Source organism: Cucumis sativus, chromosome 3 (genome assembly GCF_000004075.3).
Source record: "Cucumis sativus cultivar 9930 chromosome 3, Cucumber_9930_V3, whole genome shotgun sequence".
Lineage (NCBI taxonomy): Eukaryota > Viridiplantae > Streptophyta > Magnoliopsida > Cucurbitales > Cucurbitaceae > Cucumis > Cucumis sativus.
This window is the reverse complement of record NC_026657.2, coordinates 29401167-29423987: the sequence shown is the minus strand read 5'-3', so window position 1 is coordinate 29423987 and position 22821 is coordinate 29401167. Positions and strand designations below refer to the sequence as shown.

At 35.7% G+C, this 22821-nt stretch overlaps 3 protein-coding genes and 1 non-coding gene across 4 annotated transcripts; 1 reads left to right on the top strand and 3 right to left on the bottom strand.

Annotated features, from left to right (window-relative positions):
• Positions 1–178: 178 nt before the first annotated feature.
• On the bottom strand, positions 179–13050 carry LOC101206360 (E3 ubiquitin-protein ligase PRT6). The gene is made up of 18 exons (XM_011653592.2): positions 12502–13050; positions 11111–12223; positions 9575–10794; positions 9341–9481; positions 8234–8477; positions 7429–8154; positions 6800–6991; positions 6010–6671; positions 5150–5201; positions 3829–4462; positions 3282–3487; positions 2674–3200; positions 2487–2591; positions 2287–2353; positions 2105–2182; positions 1848–1916; positions 1193–1421; positions 179–812 (listed from the first exon to the last, which is right to left on the bottom strand). The coding sequence occupies exons 1-17, from the start codon at positions 12568–12570 to the stop codon at positions 1347–1349; spliced, it is 6180 nt and encodes a 2059-aa protein (XP_011651894.1). The 5' UTR covers positions 12571–13050; the 3' UTR covers positions 179–812; positions 1193–1346.
• A 1435-nt stretch (positions 13051–14485) lies between these two features.
• On the bottom strand, positions 14486–16388 carry LOC101208864 (transcription factor AS1). The gene is made up of 2 exons (XM_004137740.3): positions 16011–16388; positions 14486–15544 (listed from the first exon to the last, which is right to left on the bottom strand). The coding sequence occupies exon 2, from the start codon at positions 15332–15334 to the stop codon at positions 14702–14704; it is 633 nt and encodes a 210-aa protein (XP_004137788.1). The 5' UTR covers positions 15335–15544; positions 16011–16388; the 3' UTR covers positions 14486–14701.
• A 1841-nt stretch (positions 16389–18229) lies between these two features.
• Positions 18230–18302, top strand: TRNAK-UUU. Its single transcript has one exon. It is a non-coding gene; the product is annotated as a tRNA-Lys (tRNA).
• Positions 18303–19151: 849 nt separating this feature from the next.
• On the bottom strand, positions 19152–22282 carry LOC101206123 (RHOMBOID-like protein 1). Its single transcript, XM_011653591.2, has 7 exons — positions 22091–22282; positions 21629–21977; positions 21300–21463; positions 20952–21115; positions 20603–20862; positions 19863–19989; positions 19152–19432 (listed from the first exon to the last, which is right to left on the bottom strand). The coding sequence occupies exons 2-7, from the start codon at positions 21934–21936 to the stop codon at positions 19310–19312; spliced, it is 1146 nt and encodes a 381-aa protein (XP_011651893.1). The 5' UTR covers positions 21937–21977; positions 22091–22282; the 3' UTR covers positions 19152–19309.
• Between the last annotated feature and the right edge of the window lie 539 nt (positions 22283–22821).

Genomic DNA, 22821 nt, shown 5'->3' with positions numbered 1-22821 from the left:
CAGATAGTGGAAAGGCATTGATTTTAATCACAAGATGGACAAGATCCATTCCTTTGAAATAAACGAAGTCATTTTCATTTTAATAACAAGACGAGATGAATCTGACTACCTGTCGTGCATCAGGATCACAAGCCTGTTACTTATTACGAGTTATCTTGTTGTAAGAAATCAAATCGTGTGCACCAAGTTGGAGATGTATGATAAAAGTTGAAAAGAGGAAGAAGAGGTGAACGTTGATATTTTACAATAAAGATTAACAAATAAAAAATTGAGTGGACTGGAAAAAATGCACAATTAAGTTTCCCCTTCTACTTTTTCCCTATGCACAATAGAAGCGCTTCATTATGTTGATTTCTAACAATTGGTTTAAACTTCAAAGCTACATACAAAAACAGGCAGAACAACCCTTCCAAATATTAATTTGCACGAAACTGATTCCAAACTGATTCTGCCAGATTTGACAAAGTACAAAAAGACCACCACTCCAATCACCAACCCCCCAGAAAGGAAAGATGCCAACAACCGACCTTGATTCAGAAATTAAGGCAACTTGAAAACAATGCTTCGCCACTAAAATTATCATACTGGGCGACCTCGCTATTTACAAGAGCGCTTTACAAACGTCAGCTTCAAAACTACTTCCAACCACACTGCTCATTGAAAGGTGAAACATTTTTTGATGTCCTCTGGGCCACTGGATCCTGGCTTCAACATGTGAAAGTCAAGGGCCATTTCTCACCACCTATGAAATGACATGTGGACGAGAATTTGTTCTTGTAGGGCGGACACTTGAAAACCAATAACTACACAACCTACAACATGAAAACATATCCAGAATAATACTGCTTTAGAAGCAAAACCTGGCGGGATGAAAGAGCAGCAGGATGAATTTATTTACATTGGAATGTTAAAAGGCTTACTCATCTCACATGAACTTAAAAAGCTCATTCATCCCTCATTTACAACCCGTTCTAGATTTAATATGAAAACCGTGACAAGAGGATAGGCTAGGTACATTGTGATGGAATTTTAATATGTTTTGATGATAAAAAGAATGAAAAATAAATAAAAAGATTTCATCGAATATACATATATACATGATACATGATACATACATATATAATTAAAATTCTATTCAAATATATTTATTCTACGTCAAGAGGAATATAGGGGGTTTCCATATTCACTATACCTGTATCCGGTATCCCTATCAATGCCTCCACGGTGTAGAATACTTCTCTGTTAAGCAAACTAGGACGAGGAACTCAAGCACAAACTATAAAAGGTAAGTGCAAAATCTGAACCGTGGTAGTGGCCAAAGGAATCACCTCAAAATATACTCCAGATTAAATCACGAAGATAGACCCAATTGTAGTTTGCCCTAGAACCTTGGAACTTCGATCGAGGCCATGACAAGCAACCTAAGAAAAAGAAGAAAGAAAAAAAATATTAATCTACAATGAAGAATTGAATAAAAAATATTCAAGCATATCTATTCTATACTTTAACTATTTATAGTTTATATTCTAATTTTAATTAAAGACTACAAAATTTCTTCCTCCACAAGTTCACTAAGTTGTTTGAGAAGTCAAAGGAACACTATCAAATAAAAAAGTGAACTACGATGCAAAAATAATAAATGTTTCTTTTTGTTCTTCTATCTCCTTAAACAACAGTAAACAAGAATTAGATAGATGGCTACGCCATTAAAGATTAATAGTTGAGTTCGATAGCTTAACAGAGGCTTCATTTCAAATTTCCAAACCAGAGAAAACTTGGTCACTTGAGGAGGTGAGGAAATATTTTTATTGTAGAGTAACAAAACATAAAGAGTTCGTTTTCTTCACCATATATGATAGGGCAGCATAACGTTCTTCATTCAAATACAATGGTTTTCCACGACGCATTTCAATATCCTGCAGCATGAGAGGAAACTAAATATTAAGGCAGAATATGAATATGACCAAAAAAAATGCTATAGAATACTAGATTTGAAATGATAAAGAGATTCCATCATCATTCCATCATAGTTTACAATCATGCCTTGAACCATAAAGCAATCATATAATCAAGTAAATAAAAGTAAATGTTGATGACGATTTACCTCCTCACCAAAAGCATCCAAATAAGGTGATGGCCAAGGAGCCTGACGTGCAGATCTCTGCAGTAGAATTGTTGTCCTCTGTCAAAAGAAAAAGATATCTTATTAGTGAACCCACAGCAGGAAAAAAAATATGTACCACAGAAGGATCCCTAAACACAAGATTAAAGGACATTTTGACATACCCTAATCAGCAAAAATACACCAGTGCCGGCAGCACAGATATTTGCATGAGCTTGGCATCCACTTTCTCTGGAGACAAGCATAATTAACTTTCAGAACTTCATAGCTAACAGTAAAGCACAAATAAAACATTTGATGATGTTAACTGCATCCCATCTAAGTCAAATCTGAAAGTACAATTATTTATAAAAGGCAAAAAGACCTGCAACATGATTTCCAGCTTGGTGAGCACAGTTTACCACATATCAGGCATAATGCAGGATCATCAATGACATGTTTGCAGTCAGCACACCGCTTTTTTATGTACCTGTTCAAGCAGAAAATTTGTTAGCCAAACTTTCAGTATGGTACCAAAAAAAACAGAGAAATTCAATAGATGTCGAACATACCTCTGCAATAGATCATGGTAGACATGAGGTAAACGAATTAATTGAAAAGCTACTGCAGGTGTGCAGTGCTTTATAATTTTAAATCTCTGAAATTCAAATTCTTTATTAAAATGACAAAACCATTTTGAAACAAGTAACCGCGAGGTTCTATCCTTAAGAACAATATCCAATGGAGGAATCTCAAACATTTTCTGGAGCTTCTCAACTTCGTTGAGTTCCACTGTGATGTTGTCAATCATATTGTTACCCACAAGATATGTTTCCAAAGCAGTCTCTCCATCAAAAATTGGCACTCGTGCAGAAGAACTTAGTAGTTGTAGAAGTAATGCACATCTCCGAAGATAAGGGAAAGTCAAGTTACGTACTGTATCCTTAACATTACAAGATGGCTCTGTGTAATTTGAAACAAAATACTGTCGGGCATATCCAGATTCTCCCATAATTTTGCAGATATCAGTGATCAAGCAATCACTAGAACCCAACCCATCTACCTCCCATTGAGACTTGATGAAATATGTGATTATAGCCTGAAATAAATACTTAAAAATTACAAATCTAGATTTGGTAAAACATACTCAACATTGGAACTTTAAAGGCCTCATACATACCTGCGTCACAGAAACTAGGTAGAAGATATGCACAAGGGAAAGCAAGGATTCCCTACACGATAAAAAGGGGAAAGGAAGGCAAAAGAGAACCCACATCAACGATGCGAATGGATCATGGGCAATAACAGGATCAGATCCTCTGCTCAAGAACTGGCTATCAAATTGTGGCAATTCTGAACGAAGACTGGTCAAGATGTGGAGGATACCTGCAATAGCATCAATTAGCAAACTATAAGTTGAACAGTTAAAGATATATATAGAAAAACTCCTAGAAAGGGTTCCAGATGGGAATCTATCTTAGCATTTATTGGAAGTTCATGTACGGGTAAAGAGCCATTGTATCTAATATCCTCGACAACTACTTCATAAAGGACTTGCCCTAAACAGAATATGGATGCACATTTAGAAACACATTCAACAAGATTTCAACTATCCAATCAGCTCAGTCCCTAAAATGCAAGAAACAACTAAAATCCAATATAGGAGCACCCAAAATAACCCAGAAAGACTAAGAGGAAAAAAATGCTTCTAGGCCCTAGAGTTGTACCTCGTCCACATGAGTCACTAGCATTTTCATTTGACATTCCAGAGCAGATGGAATCTGCAAACCTTTGAATACCACATAATCTTTGAAGCAAAAGGAGAGAATCCTCACACTTAACGCTTTGGATCACTTTTAGCAATAAAGACAACACAAAACCACCAGAAGTTTTAAGCTCCTTATACAATGTATTAAGGCCAATACTGGGATTCATATCAGTCTTACTACGAGCAGCAATTTCCATTGATACGAGGGAATACTTGAGAGTGTCCCACATAAGAATTGATGGATTAACCCGGGAGGAGCTTATTAACTTATCCTGTTTCCAAGAAAAATACAACTTAGACAGAACAAGTGAAACAGCTTCGAGATTGCGACTCACTTTCTTATGTCTGTGTACAGAAATATCTTTAAGAACGTTATTCTTCCCAACAGCCTTAGCTGCAGATTGCAAGAGAGCTACTGCTTCCTGAATATAAAGTGGATTCACTCTTTCATTTGATTTATTAAGATGACCTGAAACATGAGAAAGAGTCCCAACTGAACTCGTCCTCGGGCTCCAAATCTTTTGAAATTCCCTAGGAAATGCAGGCAAAGTGGAATTTGAAAGACGTCTGCACACCGGGCACAAGAATTCTCCCTGTTACATAAAACCAAATTTCCTTATTATAGTTATATAAATATATATAACTATGAACCTGTATAAAACAACAAACCATACCATCATCCTGTCCCTAAAATTCAAAAGATAGTACTATTTCAATACATGGTCAAGCATACAAGTGATCAGAAGTTGGGATGATTAGCACCAGGCTAGGTGTCATCCAAATATCAAACGGATTATATCTTAGTCCAAGTATAGACTTGACAATTGATTATAAACAAATGGTTTGTAGTTGCTTAGTGCTTACTAAACGCCTCTGAAAAACCTACAATCCTAACCACTAAATCTGCATAATAAAGACTAATGAAGATTACTACTTGAAGAAACATATAGCTCCATTTAATAAGAACCATGTATATGCCTGCTTTCATGAAGCATCTAGATCTTGTGATGTACAATCATACATAAGGTCGAGAGAGAATATTTTAGAACAGAGACTACAAAACTAGATAAAAGCCACAACGTTAATTTTTGGATGTAAAATTTCTGGGTTTGGATTGAGAGGATAATCTGATCAGGTAATTGAAGCATCAAACTTTGACTTAAGTTGGGATACCGAACTTTCAATGAAGATGATTGATATTATGATTAGGTTAATTAAAATTTCTGGCTCTTTATTCGAAGAAAACACAGAAAGAAGAACTACATGAGACAAGCACATACCTGCTCAGGATCAACAATATGCCCTCCTTCAAATACAATTCTACGAGCAAACCTGAAAGTACAACAAAAGAACGTATGTTTGACATTAAAATATATATTGGAACAGAAGGAACCAAAAGTACCACAAGCAGTCTACGAAAATACGTAATGTTGCACTTAAACATACAACTAAAGATACCTTATTTCTCAGAACTCAAGGATAACGTAGACAACCTATAGAATGAATCTTGTTCAAGCAAGGTTATTATAATGTCCTATTTCTAGCTATACAACAGTGGAAGGGCACAAAGTCCTCTTCAGACCTTGCCCTAAAAAGGCCCAAGTACATGTAAACGAGGCAGGAATGTAAGGATGTTTCCCTAATACTTGCAATTGATTTGATCCTCAAAAAGTTAAGATATCACAATTACAATTTCAAAGTTAGAACGATAACACCCAGGAAGTTTGAGAGTGCTGGTAAACCCTCCCAGGCCCTAGAACTACTGTTACAGTCAAAATATATGATAAAAGAAGAGGAAACAGACACAGCTAACATATACTATTAGTCACTCAAACTACCCACAGTCTATTTAAGGGATAATTCAATTCTCAATCCGTTGAAGAACAAAATTTAACCATCACTTTTCTCTTTCTAAAGAAAGGAATTCACAAATTGCTACAAGAAGTTCCCTTTTCCTACAACTAGTTTTTCCTGCTTTTGCCCTCTGCTCTATAATGCCACAAAACTCAAACTTAGAAACATCAGACTATGATATTAAGGTTGGCCAAAAATGACAAAATCCATAAATTGCAACGAAAAATAAAAACAATTAAACAAACATCTGTTGTGAGTAAAAATGGATTGATGTTGAAAAGGATACCTTTCCTTCAATGAAGATAAGTATCTATCAAGACATCCTTGATGCACAGCATGCCCACAAGAAGAAAGATAAATTCCATCACAATCTGTAGGACCAATTTCATTCAATATGGTAGGCTGTAAAGATTCAACAGGCATGTGAATGTTACGAGCGCTTTCAGAAGTTGAATGATTTTCTGCCAGTTCCCTTGATAGAGCAGCTATATATTTTACATGCAGCACAGACCTAGAATCTCCTCCACTTGCAACTTTAGAAATTTTTTCATCGTCGTTGAATTTAGAATGCAGAGTATCATGCATTTCTTTACAAACAGATAAATAAATATCTTCTTCCAAAGTATCAAAGCTGAATATTATCTTTTCTCCTTTAACATTTGATGTACCAGGCACTTGGATGTCTCGTAAGGGAGGAAAATGAGACTTCACAAAATCCAGGAAAGCGCCAACTTCCCCAGGTAGTCCATGATTGGTGTATTCTTTTACAGCATTCTGAATGAGCTCTGAAAACTGTGGTGATGAAATCACTACTGAACCTGCAGAGGAGGTGCTTACTCCTGATTGATCAAGATCCCTTTTTGACGTTGTTGAGGTATGTTCATCTCTGCAGTAAGGTTGATCCCATGATACAGCACCTCGATCAATTAAACTCACAAGCTTCGATTTCTTGTTTAAGAAAGATATAATTTTAAAATCAGAACAGAAAGCTGGAAAGGATGTATCAAGTTATGAAAAGAAACCAAATGGGGAAATAAAATGAAGTTGACAGACAATACAAACAACTAACTGCATACCTGCAAAAGAATCAGAAAAGAAATAGGAACACTGGAACTAGAATCATGGCAAAGCGAGCAAACTGTTTCAGATTGTTCAGCACTGTCACTGACATTGGGTTTCTCAGGTTCTTGCCCAAATTCTGTATCATCGTCATCCACAGAGGCATCAACACTGGCCAAAAATTTTGATTGCTCGGCTCTCATTTTTTCCTGCAGACAACCACCCAAGGAGTTCAGAATGAAGTTCATTTGGAAGAGAAAGTACAATAAACATCATCCCCAAGTTTAAGTGTAGCCATAGTTTACCAAGGTAGACAAGGCATAAAAGGACATCATCCCCAAGTTTAAGTGTAGCCATAGTTTACCAAGGTAGACAAGGCATAAAAGGGCAATGGGCAATGAATTTACAATCTACGAAGAAAATTTAACTTCAACTTAACCTTTACAAGGTCAGAACAAAAAGAAGCCTTCCAAATACAAGACAATTATCTATCAAATGGAAAGCAATATTTTTCTTTGAAAGAAAAGGTTCATTACTTTGAGCTTTAGTCTCATTTATTAGTATTAATAAAGAGGCTCATTTTCCGTTTTAAAAAAATAGAAATAAACAAAAAAAAAAGGTACTTAACAAAAAGAAAACATCTTACCAATATAGCAGCTTGTCTCTCTCGAGCCTTTGCCTTCCGCTTCTCACTATCAGAAGTTTCGGTCGGTCTACTGGTAGTACTAGTAGGTACAGATTGAGACAAGTAACCAAGAATTTCAGGGGCAAGTTGCTGAACTTTTCCCATGCAATGAGAATCAATCTCTGAAAATTTCTTCAACAAGCTTTCAACCAGAGAGGACAGGTTGCAACTTCCAGCCTCCAACAAGTTTTCTCGACCTTCCTTTTTCTTGTGCATTTTCATTAACAAAATAAGAAGAGATAATAAGCTTTGTCTGCCAAAACCATATGCTAAACCCTCGTCAATTTCTTCGGTGGCAAAAAGAAGCAAAGGAATAGAATCTGGAGCATCAAATGATTGGTCACTTGATTCCTTCTGCTGAAAGCAGATGTCCAATGCCAACGCTAGCAAGTGCAGAGCACTTAACAGGACACTATCTGGAGCCCGTGATTTAGTTGATATCTCAGAGAAAACAGAATAAAACAGTACAGCACGAATGAATTGAAGGGCTGTTTTACAAGTAGCTATTCTAGCCAATCCTCTAAAAGGAGGATAGATTTTTGTCCATTTAGGTAGCTGTGAGGTCAAAGCAGATACACCACATGACCTCAAATATCGTTCTTCAGCAACCTGCAGGTCCCGTAAACTCCAACGAGGGTGGTACAGATCCAACTCTTTCCAATACTTCCAATGTAAAGAATACATCCCCTGAAACAAATTTATACCTTGAGAAATAACAATGAGCAAAAATAAGTATCAGAAATCCCAAACTGGTGAAGGGCATAACCTGATTAAATCCAGAGGGATTGGAATAGACAGCAATTGTATCTAGAATTTCCTGCAGCTGATGACATTTGGAAAGATCACGAGGGAGTGCTTTTACAAGTTGACTATGAGTAGCATCTCCAATTGCCAACTTGTAAATCAACTCTCTCTTCAAGCTTTCAGCAACTGTAAGTCCACAAAATCTCCTTTCATTGACTACTTGTATGATCAATGTGAGCATCTCTTGCACTAAAATAGGCTCGTACCTGAAGAATAGTTGTTTCATACCTTATGTGAAAATTTTAAAAACAAAACATTTGCTTTCTGAAAGGGATAATTATAAAGTACATATAGTTCAACGTGATTGCAATTCCGCTCCCAACCATTATATAAATTTGTTTAAAATACAATTATCAACACCCAAATAATTTGACAAATAGTATATATTGCTCCATCTTTTTCTCAACACTTTTGTGATGTATTTTGCTGTCTCATAGAATTATCACATCTACAGAACGTATTCCTTTGATCTCATACAATTGCAAAAATTTAAGAACTTTTTATAAGGAGTAGTTCAAATACCAAAAAACGGAGATGAATGTTAACGTTACTTCTATGATAAGTTATTATTGTCAAATGTATTATAACCTAATAAGTATCTTCAACACCTCTGTGCATGAAGGAATGTCTAAACTACGGCTTAATATAAAGGGAGAGTTGTTGCTATGATTGTTATTATTAATATTTTAATGAGAAACTAAGCTTCTATTGAGAAAAATGAAAGAATGCCCAAGGCCATACAAAAAATCAAGCACACAAAGGAGGCCTAAATGAGAATAAAGAACTTCGATCGAAAAGAATAATACCAAGCTCTTAAAATTGTTTAAAAAAATCCAAATGAATGATGTACATGGAGTATTCGAGTATGTTGTGTGGAAATTTGGATTTCTGTATTATTGCAAATTTTTAACAATTCAATGAAATTTAGGTTTCTTTACAAATTATGAATATATAGATAGATATGGATATTATAATCAATAATTCCTAGCAGCATTAAACAAGGGTTTTGAATTGCACCCGAATTTAGAAAATAATATGTTCCAAGTCGAAGTAATAGATGAGTACATACTCACTAGGGCGTTCAACATCCAGTGAAAGATAGTTTGATAATCGGAAGCGTTCTAAAATTCTACTGACATAAAGATCAGGTGGAGCCATTGCCGCACAACACTGCAATAGAAAGAGATCAAGCTCCAGACATTGTTCTGACCTGTTGCAAAGCCATTAAGAAGCAAGTTTCCTTAAACCGTGTGAAAATGAGAAGATAGAACATAAGTGCTTTGTTCCCTAAAAGTTAACTTACCACCGGATCGATCGATACAACTCACATGACAATAGGGCTGCATCTCCATTCCTCCGCCACATTCCAGCATTAACCTCAGCACAAAAAACTTTAATGCGTAGAGGATGCTCCATAACAAATGAAGAAAAACCGAATGGATGACAGTCTGTAAGAACACTTTTAAAGAAGTCCACATATTCAGATGACAAATTTGAGGAACTAGCACCTGTTGCACTTGGCACCCCAGATTCACTAAAACAGCTTCTCAACGCCTTCTGTAAAAGCAAGGAAAGTAGCCGATGTAATGGGATGTGAATAGATATATCCTGTGAACTAACATCATAAACAATGTTTGGCCAAGAAGATAAGCTTAGGAAATGTAGAGCATCGATCTCCATGGCATAGTCTTCATCAGTAACTGTATCATTGGTCACATCCATCAAGTGGTTGTCTTCTCCAAGACTTATACCATGCTCATTGTCAATACTCATTTGAAGGCCACTGTACATACGAGAGGAATATTGTCTATTATGGTATTTGCTTCTTCTAGAAAGCTTCTCAAATTTACCCTTCTCCATCTTGTATGACAATTTCTTTGATGCCAGGGCAGACGTTTTTCTCAATGAATAAAATTTGCAACTAGGGGCTAGACTAATGCTCTCATCAAGCATGTTTGGAATGCTTCCAGATATATTTTCAGTTCCCAACCAACTATCAATAATCTTCAAACACTCGTAAGTCAGCCACATAATAGTTGATGATATTGCATCTGAACACACGTCATCAACTCTTGATGCAGATGTGGATGCACTACTCTTTCCCAATACATTACATGCAGCACTGTCCTGTGATAGACGTCCTACTTTAGCATGTCTAACACTATCTATGTCGTCTACGTTCTGCTTGTACGTTTGGAAATACATTGCATCAGCTGAATCTTCACAACTACTACTACTAGCAGCAGAAAATGCTTCCTTCACCAATAGAGAATGAATGTTAGCAACAGAATGATCTAAACCAAAAGGCAAATGGACATTTTCATTTTCTTCTTCTATATGGAGGCCTGTTTCTCTCTTCTGAGGATCCATTCCTTGCACAAAAGTCAGCAGTCTCAACCAAGTTCTTAGGATATCCTGCTGCTGATAGATTACATATCTGGGCACTACAGCATGACTCATAACAAATCTGACATCTTCAACTACACGGATGGTGGTTTCATACAAATTACTCCACTTTACAACCTATATACGGAAAGGAAAAATCATTTTTCTGGATAAGAAAAGAAAAGGAAAAGGAAAAAGATTAAGAATATGAAAGCAAAAGGCAGAACTATACCAAAAAGACTAATTGAAAATTGTTCTTGTTGTGGTTGTTAACATAGGAAGTCCTTAAGGGGGAGGATACTTATTAATAACTCAATTATAATTACAAAATTCAATGGTACTTAGTTGCCTGAGTCTAAATAAGTGAAGATACCACATCTATCCTCTATTAAAAACACATTAAGCAAGGCAACAATTGACTGTGTGCTCAGAGCTGAAAATAAGGGTGCTTTACCTGCAAGCGACCATCTTCGCTTACGCAAGAAATGAAAATATCTTCTAAGCATCCCAAAAGGATAGACAATAAGTTCATTTCCTCCACCAAACGAGGAGTAAGTGTTGGAACAGTGAATATCTGCACTGAGAAAGTTGGCAATAGTGGATACTTTTTAAGAGCGTGGTCACTACTGTCTTCTATAGCTTCACTGATAACAGTAGGATAATAATTCAAAAAAACTTTTGCAAATTCATATTTAAATACAGGCTCTCCCAGCAATTTAAGAAGTAACTCGTGGACTTTCTTCACTACGCCATCAGTTAACAGTCTCTCTAACCTCACCAAAATATCCAACAAGCCAGCTGAAGAAATCACTCTCTTTGAAACAAAGCTGAGTAAGCTTTCACTGTGCTTGCAGAAATCTAAAAGCATCTCAACCACAGCAAATGTTAACTCGTTTGCAACCTTTTTATGCTCTGTAACACGGTCACTCAATTTAGGGTCTTCCACGCTAATATCTTCTGCAGATAAGAGTTTGTTTTTCCAAGATGTGAAGAGTGCATCAAGTATAGGCCCTACAGATTTAACATATTCTTCTGGAAGTGGTTGTATTTGTTCTGCACCTTTATGCTTTGAGCAAAACCCCTCCCGCTTCCATGCCGTGGCATCACCACAGTCACAGCAACCACCACCTGTATAAATTATGGAGTAATCATGATCCTGGTGGTTTCCACTCTGAAAGCAAGGGACACAAATTGCACAAGTTGGGTCATGTTCACAAGTTCGGCATCTATAAGCTATATCATTATGTCCCCAAACAGCACCACATACACCACGCTGGCCAACACTCATTTTTGACAGGTTCTTCAGAGCATAAGCTGGTTCACTTTCAAACATCAACCACTGTAACCACATCATGCTTTCACGGAAATTAGCTTTCATGGTTGGGCCTGCTAGAGATTTTTTTGCCCCAGGTATAGCATCTCGTATAACTTCTACCACTTCGACATCAGTAGGCAAAATTGCAGATACCAGCTCCGGTATAAGAAACTTGTTGTCCTTAACAAAAGTAACTAGACCGCGAAAAAGTTGATCCAATAGCTCATCAGGAACTCCAAGTACAGCAAGCCGCTGATAAAGAGAATCAGAATTATAAACGAGGCAAAGCGATGATACCCATAATTTAATCGACACACTACACAATCCCAAATCCAAGTCGAAATTGAACAGAAAATCCAATAACAGATAACGATAAACGAGTTTACAAAGTAACACAACAACATAAACGACTAGTTGCAGGATGAGCAACAGAATACATGGGACTAAAAAATAACAACCCCATCTAAATCAGCGCCGTATTTCAAATACAATGTACAAACAAGAAATGAAAAAAGAAAATCTAGCATTACCCGTAGAATTCGATCACGCGGCTTAAGTGGCGCAGATTCAGAAGGGGAGCCAATATCCATTTCATCCATTCTCCGAGAGCGCCAATACGGCACCAGCCAGTCAGCGCAACAAAAACAGCGCCGTAACCGAGAGGTTGTACTCCCCAGGTTTCAACTCCAGCCAACAACTACTCCTCAACAAGAAATCCGAAACCCTAAAATTCAATCCTCCAATTCGTTCCACCTCGATCATTCAATCTCGTAGGAGTGAAATTCAAGACTGAGATTATCTTGTTTGTCCCTCTTGGCATAAAAAAAAAAGTTGGGTGTATTCACAAAATTTCAGAACCAGAAACAACGTAGAGAGAAATAAACATCGTCCACAGAAAAGTTCATCGAAGAAGGTAAGTATTAAGGAATAAATTTGCGTCCAAAGTCGTTGAAAATTACAAAAAAGAAAATTGCAGAAACCCTTCGAAGCGAAGTAGTTGATCCTGATCGTATCTTCTTCGGTTGCGTAACTATTGTTCCTTTTTTTTTTTTCTTTTCCTTTCAATTTTATAAAGTTCATATCATTTTTTGTCTCATGCAATGCTTAGAGTCGGTGAATTGTAACAAAATGACTCTCGTTTGCAACAGCCCAGGCCCATTTCACATTCCTGGCCCACCTCATTCTCTCTCTCTCTTCCTCCTCCATATATATTAGTTAGTCTACGTTGTCTATTAGGATTCATCCTTAGCTATCTGTTTTCTTTTCACAAAATTGATAATTCATTTAGTAAAGGTTCAAATTGAGTTCAATATCTATAAGTAAGAGTCCGTCAGTCATTCAGAGAGTCCGTCAGTCATTCAGTTTTTGTGGGGTTAAGTTGGTTTGAAACCTATAATTACATTTTGTAATTATCCATTTTTTGAATATAAAGTTGATAGAAAATAATAGAATTAAAGGAAATTGATATGTGATTATAAGAAAATGTGTGTCTAGTCCACGTGTATTTAAATAAACAGTGGACTTGGTATTCAAGCTACCCTAAGTCGTTTATATGGTCCACAATCTTAAGTTCCACCCATGTAGATATCTAGTATACTATGTAGCAAATTTGAAACGTTGCTCCAGTGTGATAAATTATGTGGCAAAATTTATAACTTAGAATCGGATACGAATTTGTTTTTAGACCACAATTGATACTGAGTTTTACTTCTTCACTAAATAAAATTAACTACATAAAGTATTGAATGTGCAACCAACAACCATAATGCATTATTTCTTAGATACGACATTAGAACTATGGTCTTTTGTGTTTAATTAATATTTGTAGCATTTAAATATGTTATTATAAAAGATTAGGTAGGAATTAAATTATGCATCCAATACAGTGAGAACATCAATATTTCAAAGATAGGTTACTGAATGTGGTATCCAATATGACCAACCACCCTATCAACCACAAAATGTCTCTAGATTTTAAATTATAAATTACATCATGAAAGTGGTTGTGTAGTGTTTCTTAATTGGTGTTCATACACATTGGCATTCTACTGACTTAGATAAAACTTTACATTTTATTTTATTGTTATTAATATCGTCATATTTCCATAATTTTAAGACTTTCAACTCCAAAAAAAATAGAGTAATAGAGTATACGCTAACTACCTCGAGATAGTCTTTATTCTAGCTATTCATATTAAAATGTGAATGAGGAAATAGTCGGTTATTGATCAATAATATTGATCACTCATGTGATAATTGATATTACCTAAGTTCACATAAGTTTTTTACTAATATATTTTCTGAAATTTCTGACACATCGTCGATGAAATTTCATTGGTATATCTTCTCTTTTGTAAAGTAAAACAAGTTAGTTGATTTGGGACTGATTATAAAGGTTTGAGTCAACTCAGATTTGGTTGTGTTAATGCTTCAAATTCGAGTTTGTTCAATGCTATTTCTAATGTCATATCCTAAACAAATGTTTAGTAAGATTAAAAGAGGTGAGGGGACTTGTTAAGCAGAATCAAAATAAATACTTGACATTTTGCTTGCAAGAGTATCAATTACAAAGCAAATATAGGATGACATTGATGCATAATTTCAGATGTCAATGGATACAAAATGGAAGTAAAAATATAAAGAAAAGAGAGATTGAAAAGGAAAGAGAATTTCCCATGAAGAAATTCATAGAGGCAATCACAAAACTTGAAACTGTGGCAAGTGGTTTTCTCACCTCCCACTTGACTCAGCAATTCTAGTCCTGCATCCCATATGCTCAAGAAACTTAGTAAGGCTCATATGCTTAGCAGCCCATTGCTCAGCCAACTTTTGTTCTTTAGCCTCAGCATCTTTTCTAAACCCTGCCAATTGTTCCTTATACTCAGCTTCAATCCTTTCCAAAGCAATCTTCTCTTCTTCTCTAAGAGCTTTTACTTTCCCTTCAACCTCTTCCATCTTCAGTCGAATCCGAGACGCCTTCTCCGACTCCAATTGCAACTCTTGTCTTCTTAACCTCCATGCTGTTTCCTTCTTGTGTGCTGCCCAAGCACGGTGGCCTTCGTCGAGCTCTCGGCAGCACTCGACGAGCTCAGAAGCAAAGAGGCTACCACCACATGATGGCATTGACATTTGAGGTGCTAAATTGCCTAATACAAGAGGCATGTTTTCTGGCATTCTGTCTGGCTGTTGCAACCAGGGGATGGGAGTGTAGGCTGGAACTGTGGGGGAAGATAATGTTAAGGTGACTGATGGGGAAGGCGGTCGGAGCGAAGAGCCACCGTTGGAGTTGGAAAGCCAAGGAGGAAGAGATGGTGGTGAAGTGGATGAATCAGTTTGAAGAAATCCCCCATTGGAAGTGGCCATGAAGTAAGTTGTTTTAATTATTATTATTATTTATTGTATAGCCTTACAAGTAAGTTCAAAGTAAAATTTCTTCTTTCTACTACTATATTCTCCCACAATTTTTAAGCATTGTTCCATCCACTCACTGCTAAATTCAAGCCTTCAAGGACAAACCAATAGTTCATATGTGCTTCATTTATTAGCTTCCCAGAGCCTTCTTCTTTATAGTATCTAAAAAATGATTTCAATATGTAAGATAAAAGGACTGATCATAAGAAGAGAACAGAATGGAAATAAAATTCAGGGAAAAGACTGACTAAACACAGCAATCCATAACAAAAACTTGGCCAAAATTTACTTCACAGTTCATACATTCCACAAAAGAAGTTCCTTCACTGTGCCATGAAGATAACAGAAAGATAAATTCAACCTCAACTAAACAACAAACCAAACCAGACACAACCAAACAGTATATAAATATACAAATACCAAAATTCAAACGAAACCCAGTTGAATTCTACACCAAAAACTGTCCCCCATCCAAAAAAAATCAGCAAAATTCAACAGAATTAAACAAAAACAGCAACCCAGAATTTCCATTCTCGAAAAAGGACTACAACCAAACCATCAGAACAATTTCAGTCCTTGAGAACACAATAAAAAGTAGAAAAAAGGGAAAAGAGAGAAGAGGAAATACACTGGGAGTGGTAAGTACGAGCATCCACAGCCAAAAGAGAATCAAAATGTGTAGAAACAAAGAGAGAAAAGGAAACCCAATTCGTTTAAGAAGCTAGAAAAGGAGAGAGAATGGAAGGAGGAAGGGAAGGATGGAATTTGAAAAGGCTAAAGAGGTAAATATAATGAAGAGAGAGAGAGAGAGAGAGAGAGAGATAGAAAGAGGAAAGAGTGGGTGTTCCACTGGGGGCAAGGGGCAGAGGCCACAGCACGCAGCATTAGGCTTTCGTTTAGTCACTGTTACATATATATGTATAAAGCCAGAAGGGACGATTGAGACAGAGCGAAACAGCTGAGAATCAGAAACTGCTGCACAGAGGAAAAAAAAAAAAGAAGAAAGGGAAAGGGAAGAAGAGAGTGGGTGTTGCTTGGCGTTTAATGGCGTATAGAGCTTTTAAGCTTGGTTTCACCGCTTAACCTGCGCCACTCTCCACACTCCCACTCATTTACTCTAATCAATTTGGTTCCTCTACTCATATGATTAAATATGCCCATAATAGTTCAATTTTAACTCTTAAGTTTTGTAGCATTAACATAACATTAAAATGAGTTTAGCATATGTCTTTTAATAAAAAAGTAAAGTGTTCAATTTTTCTTTCCACAGTTATTGCACTAAAAAAATTACAATACTATAAAATTTGTTTTTGAAATGGAGATATTGAATACAGAAAACAGTTTGTAATTGAGGTACATGCTATTGTCAAAAAATAGTAAATATACTGTAAAAAAGACAGCCATTGTAGATAGCATTAACGTGGTGACTTTTGAATTTATAAAGTTAACCTCCAAACTATGGTATCCTAAGAAAATAAATCTTGCAAGTACAAAATTAGTTTTCATATTTATTTTTTTCTAAAAAAGTTGCAATTCTTTTAGCCAATAAAATTTTAAAGTTAACAAACAATATTTAAAACTGTTGGTAGATAATACGGGTAAGAGTTAACAAATATTAATTCCATACTTTTTAAATTTAAATTTTGGAGAATTTTTTAAAACGGTAGATTTTACAAAATATTTACAACCTACGACAAATACTGATAGTTATTGATATAGGTCATAGAATCTAAACTTTTATTATAACTAGTAAATATTTTAATTTATTTTGTTATTTTAAAAAAGTTCCATTCAAATTTATATATTTATATAAATTTAAAATTTAAATTAATATACTTATTAGTTTGAGGATAAAAGGTTGATATTTAAATTATACAATTATTGGTTTTAGATTTAAATTTATAAAAATTCTAAATTTAAGAAATAAATTTAAATTTTACTTAAAAAAGATTGAATTATGAAAATTGTTTTTTAAAAAAAGAATTAAAAAGTCTTGTGATTATAGGCGTAAAATTGAAGGCAAGAAGGTAGTTTAGGGAGGGAGAGAAAAGGGAAGAGGGTAGGGCGCAGAATTAGAAGAGGAAAGAGGGAGAAAGGAGAAGAGGGGAGGTAGGAATGGTTGGGTTGCGGTGGCCCCGGAGAAGCGAAAATGAAAATGAAAATGAAGATGGGATGTTTTTTCTTTTATTTTGTGAGAGTTTTTGGAAATGGGAAGGATAGAGAGAGTGGACTGTAGTCCGGATTTCGCGGCCCGAGGTGACGGAGTTTGATAGAGACTCGACCTTTTTTTTCCTTTTTCTTTTTTCTCTGTAAATCTGTACCACCTTCACCTTCTCCCCCTCTCCTCTGCTTTTGTCAGTGATGCGTTACCTCCCTTTTATCTTCTCAACTTCTCTTTCCTTTCTTTTCTTTTTCATTCCCCCCCCCCATTTTATTATTTATTTATTTATTTATTTCAATAACAACAAAACAAAAGAAAAAGAAAAAGAAATGTAGAAAGTAAAATGGGGGTATCTATGAAAATAGTATTAAAAGAAAAGGAAAGTGGGATTTGATGTTTCAAAGCTGCCGTGAAATTGAGGGGGATCCTCTTCTTTAACCCAAAATCAGTTTCAGTCTGCCAAAAGCCGACTAACACTGAACCATTCCGAGATTGAACATCGCCTCCCATTTCGAAAGGGACACTCTCACCCGCCCATTTTCGCCGGAACACCGCCGCCCTCTAACTAAAATTACATCCACCCACCACCTCACAAACAACCAACCACACAGTACGATCATGTTGCCCTTTCTCTTTTTAAGAAATAGAAACAGTTTTATTTTGCAATTTTACTGTTTTACCGTCAAGCCGTCTTAGCTCAGCCGGTAGAGCGCATGGCTTTTAACCATGTGGTCGTGGGTTCGATTCCCACAGACGGCGGTGTAGTAGTGGTTGGTTATATTGTGTTTTCAAACTTTTTAAAAAAGAAATTAGTTTGGTGTTTGTAACGTTTGTTAGTGAGAGAATAAGGCCTAGAGGTAGGGATGTTGTTGTAGACAAATCCAAGGCCCACACCCAAGTTGTGGTATGGTGTGGACACGTGGAATTTTTTGGGATGTTTGGCTTTATAAAGCCCCACCACCCGCCTTAAAACTCTCCATTGGAATTAACGATACTGCCAACAAATAATATACCCTTCCAGATTTCCTTTCTCCCTTTTTCACACCCACTCCATCTTTGCTTTACCCATTAATTAAAAAGATTTACTTACTAATTCCTTATTTGTATCAATTCCTCTAATAACTAACAACCGCTTAGTACTTATTGTTAATAAACTCATTATGATGAGACATCTGTTTAGTATGTCAAACACACTTTAATGCAATGACCAGAGCATGAGTCAGAATGTTATTGATGTTGTTGTCTTCTTAAACTATATACATAGCACTAATATGTTAGAAATTCATATTTGAGCATATATGTGTTTCAAATTTTAAAGAATAGACCATAGAAGTTGCAAACTATTATACTTAATATGCCTCCCCTAATATTATATTAAACTTGCTTTCTTCTTTCTACACGTCTAGACTTCTAAATTAAACGGGTGATTTAAGACTTGGACCATTAATTTTTCTATCTCAGCATTACTAATAAAAATTTGCAACAAGATTGTAGCACATGGGCATTTGGCAACCACAAATTAAAAAACTTTGGATTTTGAGTTACTATTTTTCCTAGGTACGAAGTCTTGACTTCTAATTATGTATTTGAAGCTGCATTCGTGAAACCTGATGAAATAACTCCATGGCTGTGACTTAGGTAAGAGTTTTGGGGTAAAAAAACATATCATATACAAAAAGAAGTAAGAAGAGAAGCATATTTCGCAATGAAACATGTCCAACAAAGGGTGATTTTCTCAAATCTCGAGTGATCTAGTTTACATTAAATCAATTGCAAAGACTAGAACACAAACCTTGTATCGCTGAATTTGAAGCATTTGGTAGAATATACGTCCTGAATTTGCCGTTGCTTGAGCATGTTAGATTCAACTGGTTACCTACTTGCTGTGACTGAAAACCACAGTGGAAATTTGGAAAAAGTTTAGATTCAAGTTGCTACTACCAAACAGTTAGATTAAAAAAGAGTTGCTACTAAAAAATTTTAGATGCTTAATTTGTGCATCACTAATTTGATTTTTTGGTAAATTTTATTTGATTGATTAATGCGTTTGTGAATATTTGTATACTGTTTTCCATTAAAATTGGACAAATTAGAAAGCAATTGAACAGAGGTAAAATTAACACCTAGAATGGGAAGTTTAGGGTAGGGTCAAGTGACTTTTTCCCAAAAAATAGACACAACAAAATGACTATAAGATAGGGCCTTGAATACTTGTTAAGTAGCGCTTGAATTTTGATAGGAAAGGCTATAGAAAATACTCTGCAAGAAAAAACGAAGGAGAAAATAACAGAGAAAAGAGAATGCAGAAGGAAATATTACCAAACAGTATGTAGGTTCTGAATTACAGCTCCATTTTGAAGTAGGAACGCAAGACAAATAATGACACCAAGAACAATGACGGTTTGCATCAAATCCTCGACTAAGTAAAACCATACCAACGGTGAACCTGAAAATAACATCTTAGATCAGTAATCAGTTTCGAAATTCCTACATCTTTGCTCAAATAGGCCAACAAGATAGGTATACTCTCAATAACTTCTTTGAAATAAAGAATCTTTTAGTTTTACTGTCAATAAGAGACCTTGGAATTAAAGAACTACAACCAACAATGAATCTGAGGTTGCATTACAGACAATCTCTCTAGAACATGGTCTCATTTCATGAGTCCAGTTTTAAGGCATTAGAAGGAATAAAGTGTTCAGATCATAGAGTGAAGGTGTATTTACTTCTAGTGGGCAACCAATTACCCAACATTTCAGAATTGCCAGTGTAGTTTATAGGGCAAAACCCACAAACGGCGTGGAGTAACCTAACAACTTTTCCAAGATCATTCCTTCCATAATTACAAAAACATTTCTGAAGATTATCGTCGTGTGTAATAGCTAAAGAATGTTAAATAGGACACTGGAATATTGTTTCACCATCAAAACAAGAGTTATAAGCATATTTGGACAAGTTCGTGGTTACTTGTGGTATACCCTGTGACTCCACGTCTAATTTTGTATGCTCTCTCAATAGAATTGGTAGAAGGGAGTAGAAATATAGAGTGATTTGGTTACCCGGCAATCAGAAGTATTAGCGAAATGATCCACAATACACATTGATATATCTTGAATTTATGATTGGCACCAAAGGAAGAATTTGTTTGAGAAGTATATCTTTGGCTAACCCATCCAAACTGCGGGCGAATGAGAAATACAAACCCCAGAAGAAATCCAGAAATAAATCCTCCAATATGAGCAAAATTGTCAACATGAGGAAGAATTCCTACTGCCAAATTGATCGCTATAATAACCAACAGAGTAACAAGAGCTGCAACCTGAAGGGGCAACAAGACGAGAAAATACAACCAAGACAAGTGTCAGGATTCATATGAAAATTCCAATACAAATGCGTTTTGAAGACTACCTTATTAGAATATATCGTCCAGTTAGTGATGAGTTCAGAAAGCATTCCTCCGAGCAACCCAAATAAGGCACCAGAAGCCCCAACAGAAATGTTAGATTGGATGAATAGTGAAGACAACAGACTCCCACCAAATCCAGATATAACATATAGCAAACCTATCCGTACTGTAAAACATCCACAAACGAATTTGTAAGGGGTGGAATGGCGATGATCAAATCCACTAAATATATAAACATAAAAGAATCCATATCCGAGAATACAACAAACATAACTCTTAATAAAGTGCCCAACAATAGTTCTGCTACCAACACCAGAAAAGAAAAAGAAAGAATGATAAAAGATACATACTAAATCCGAATTCTTGTTCAAGACGAATTCCAATGACCAAGAGACTTAACATATTTGCCAATAAATGAAAAACACCGGCATGTAACCATATACAAGTAATAAGACGCCATAGTTGGTTTCCATGAACAACTTTATTAACTTCTAGTGCACCCATCCTCCGTAGCCTGAAACACAAGCAATAACTGGTTCAGTGGAAGATGCATAGTTCATATTAATTTGCAATAACCCAGAAAATTTATACCACTTGAATGATGAAAAGTTTAAGATTAACTGATACAAACTGGATTCTGGAAGAAAAAAAAAGGAAGAATTCAGTGAAAGCAACTTACGTTAGAGATGAAGGTCCAAGCAGAGGATTTTCTTTTAGGGACTGGAAAGAGAATCTACCCAAGAATCGAGCAATACAAGAGACTGAATTCTTAGGGCAGTTATTAACGGACATGGTGATAAAGAACGTAACAATATTGGCTATAACAAATGATGGAATTAACCAAGGTATCCATTTCCTGAATTGCTTGACTTCCCAAAAAGCAACTGAACCTGATGCCTGTAACGACTGGCCATCCGCCTCTATAGGGTGGATTGCAGTACCTTGCCGGGAATTGATTTGAATATCTAAAGGATGGTGTTCTGCCATTGAAGCTCTTCTCAAGTTTAGGATGAGACGGTGGGATGAACCTGATCAACAACCCAAAAGAGAAAAAGATGGAAGAAAACAGTATGTTTATTTTAGACAATGATAGAAGCTTAACGAATGATGGTTTGGGGTGCAAGTGTCAAAGATCACCTACCATGGTCGCTTAATATTTGATAGACGCCCAACTGTTCTTAACGAGAGATGGCTTGTGTTAAAATTCTCTCACACAAAGAAACTTCTTTTTTTGGCTGCTTAGATAGTCATATACAAACAAGAAGAAAATTCAGACCCCAATTAACTTCGTTTTATTTATTTCCTTTTCCACGACTAACAAGAATTGAAATTTTCGTATGTCTTCATGAATCACTATTAAGTTCAAACTATAGCTTGTGTATGGCATGAAACAGAAACAGAATTGTCAAATATATTAAAATATAATATGCCGTATAATGGCTACATATTTGCTGTAGTCTTCAATACGTCAATTGATATTATGCATATGTAAATTTTTGGTTGTATGATTCCTTGCAACAATCAAACGCTTTTACCAATTAATTAAGAAAGAAATACACAATTATTTTCAGTAAGTTAATGGTTTTTTCTATAATAGACACACATCAACAATCAGGCGGTTGCAGTTGAGCTAGCAACTCCCTTTTAAGAAAACTTCAACCATCAGATTCTTCAAGTGAATTGGTTGACCTACTCTAAATAAGAAGAATCAAAGTCAATAATAAACTATAAAATAACTAATTCAAAGATGTTTGTTATTTGTTTCACAAGATAACGAACTTTAAATAATTAATTCATGCTGCAAGGGTCTACTGGAGATGATATTATTTGTCATACACTTGACTCAATATTCACAGATCATCTGAACTAGAT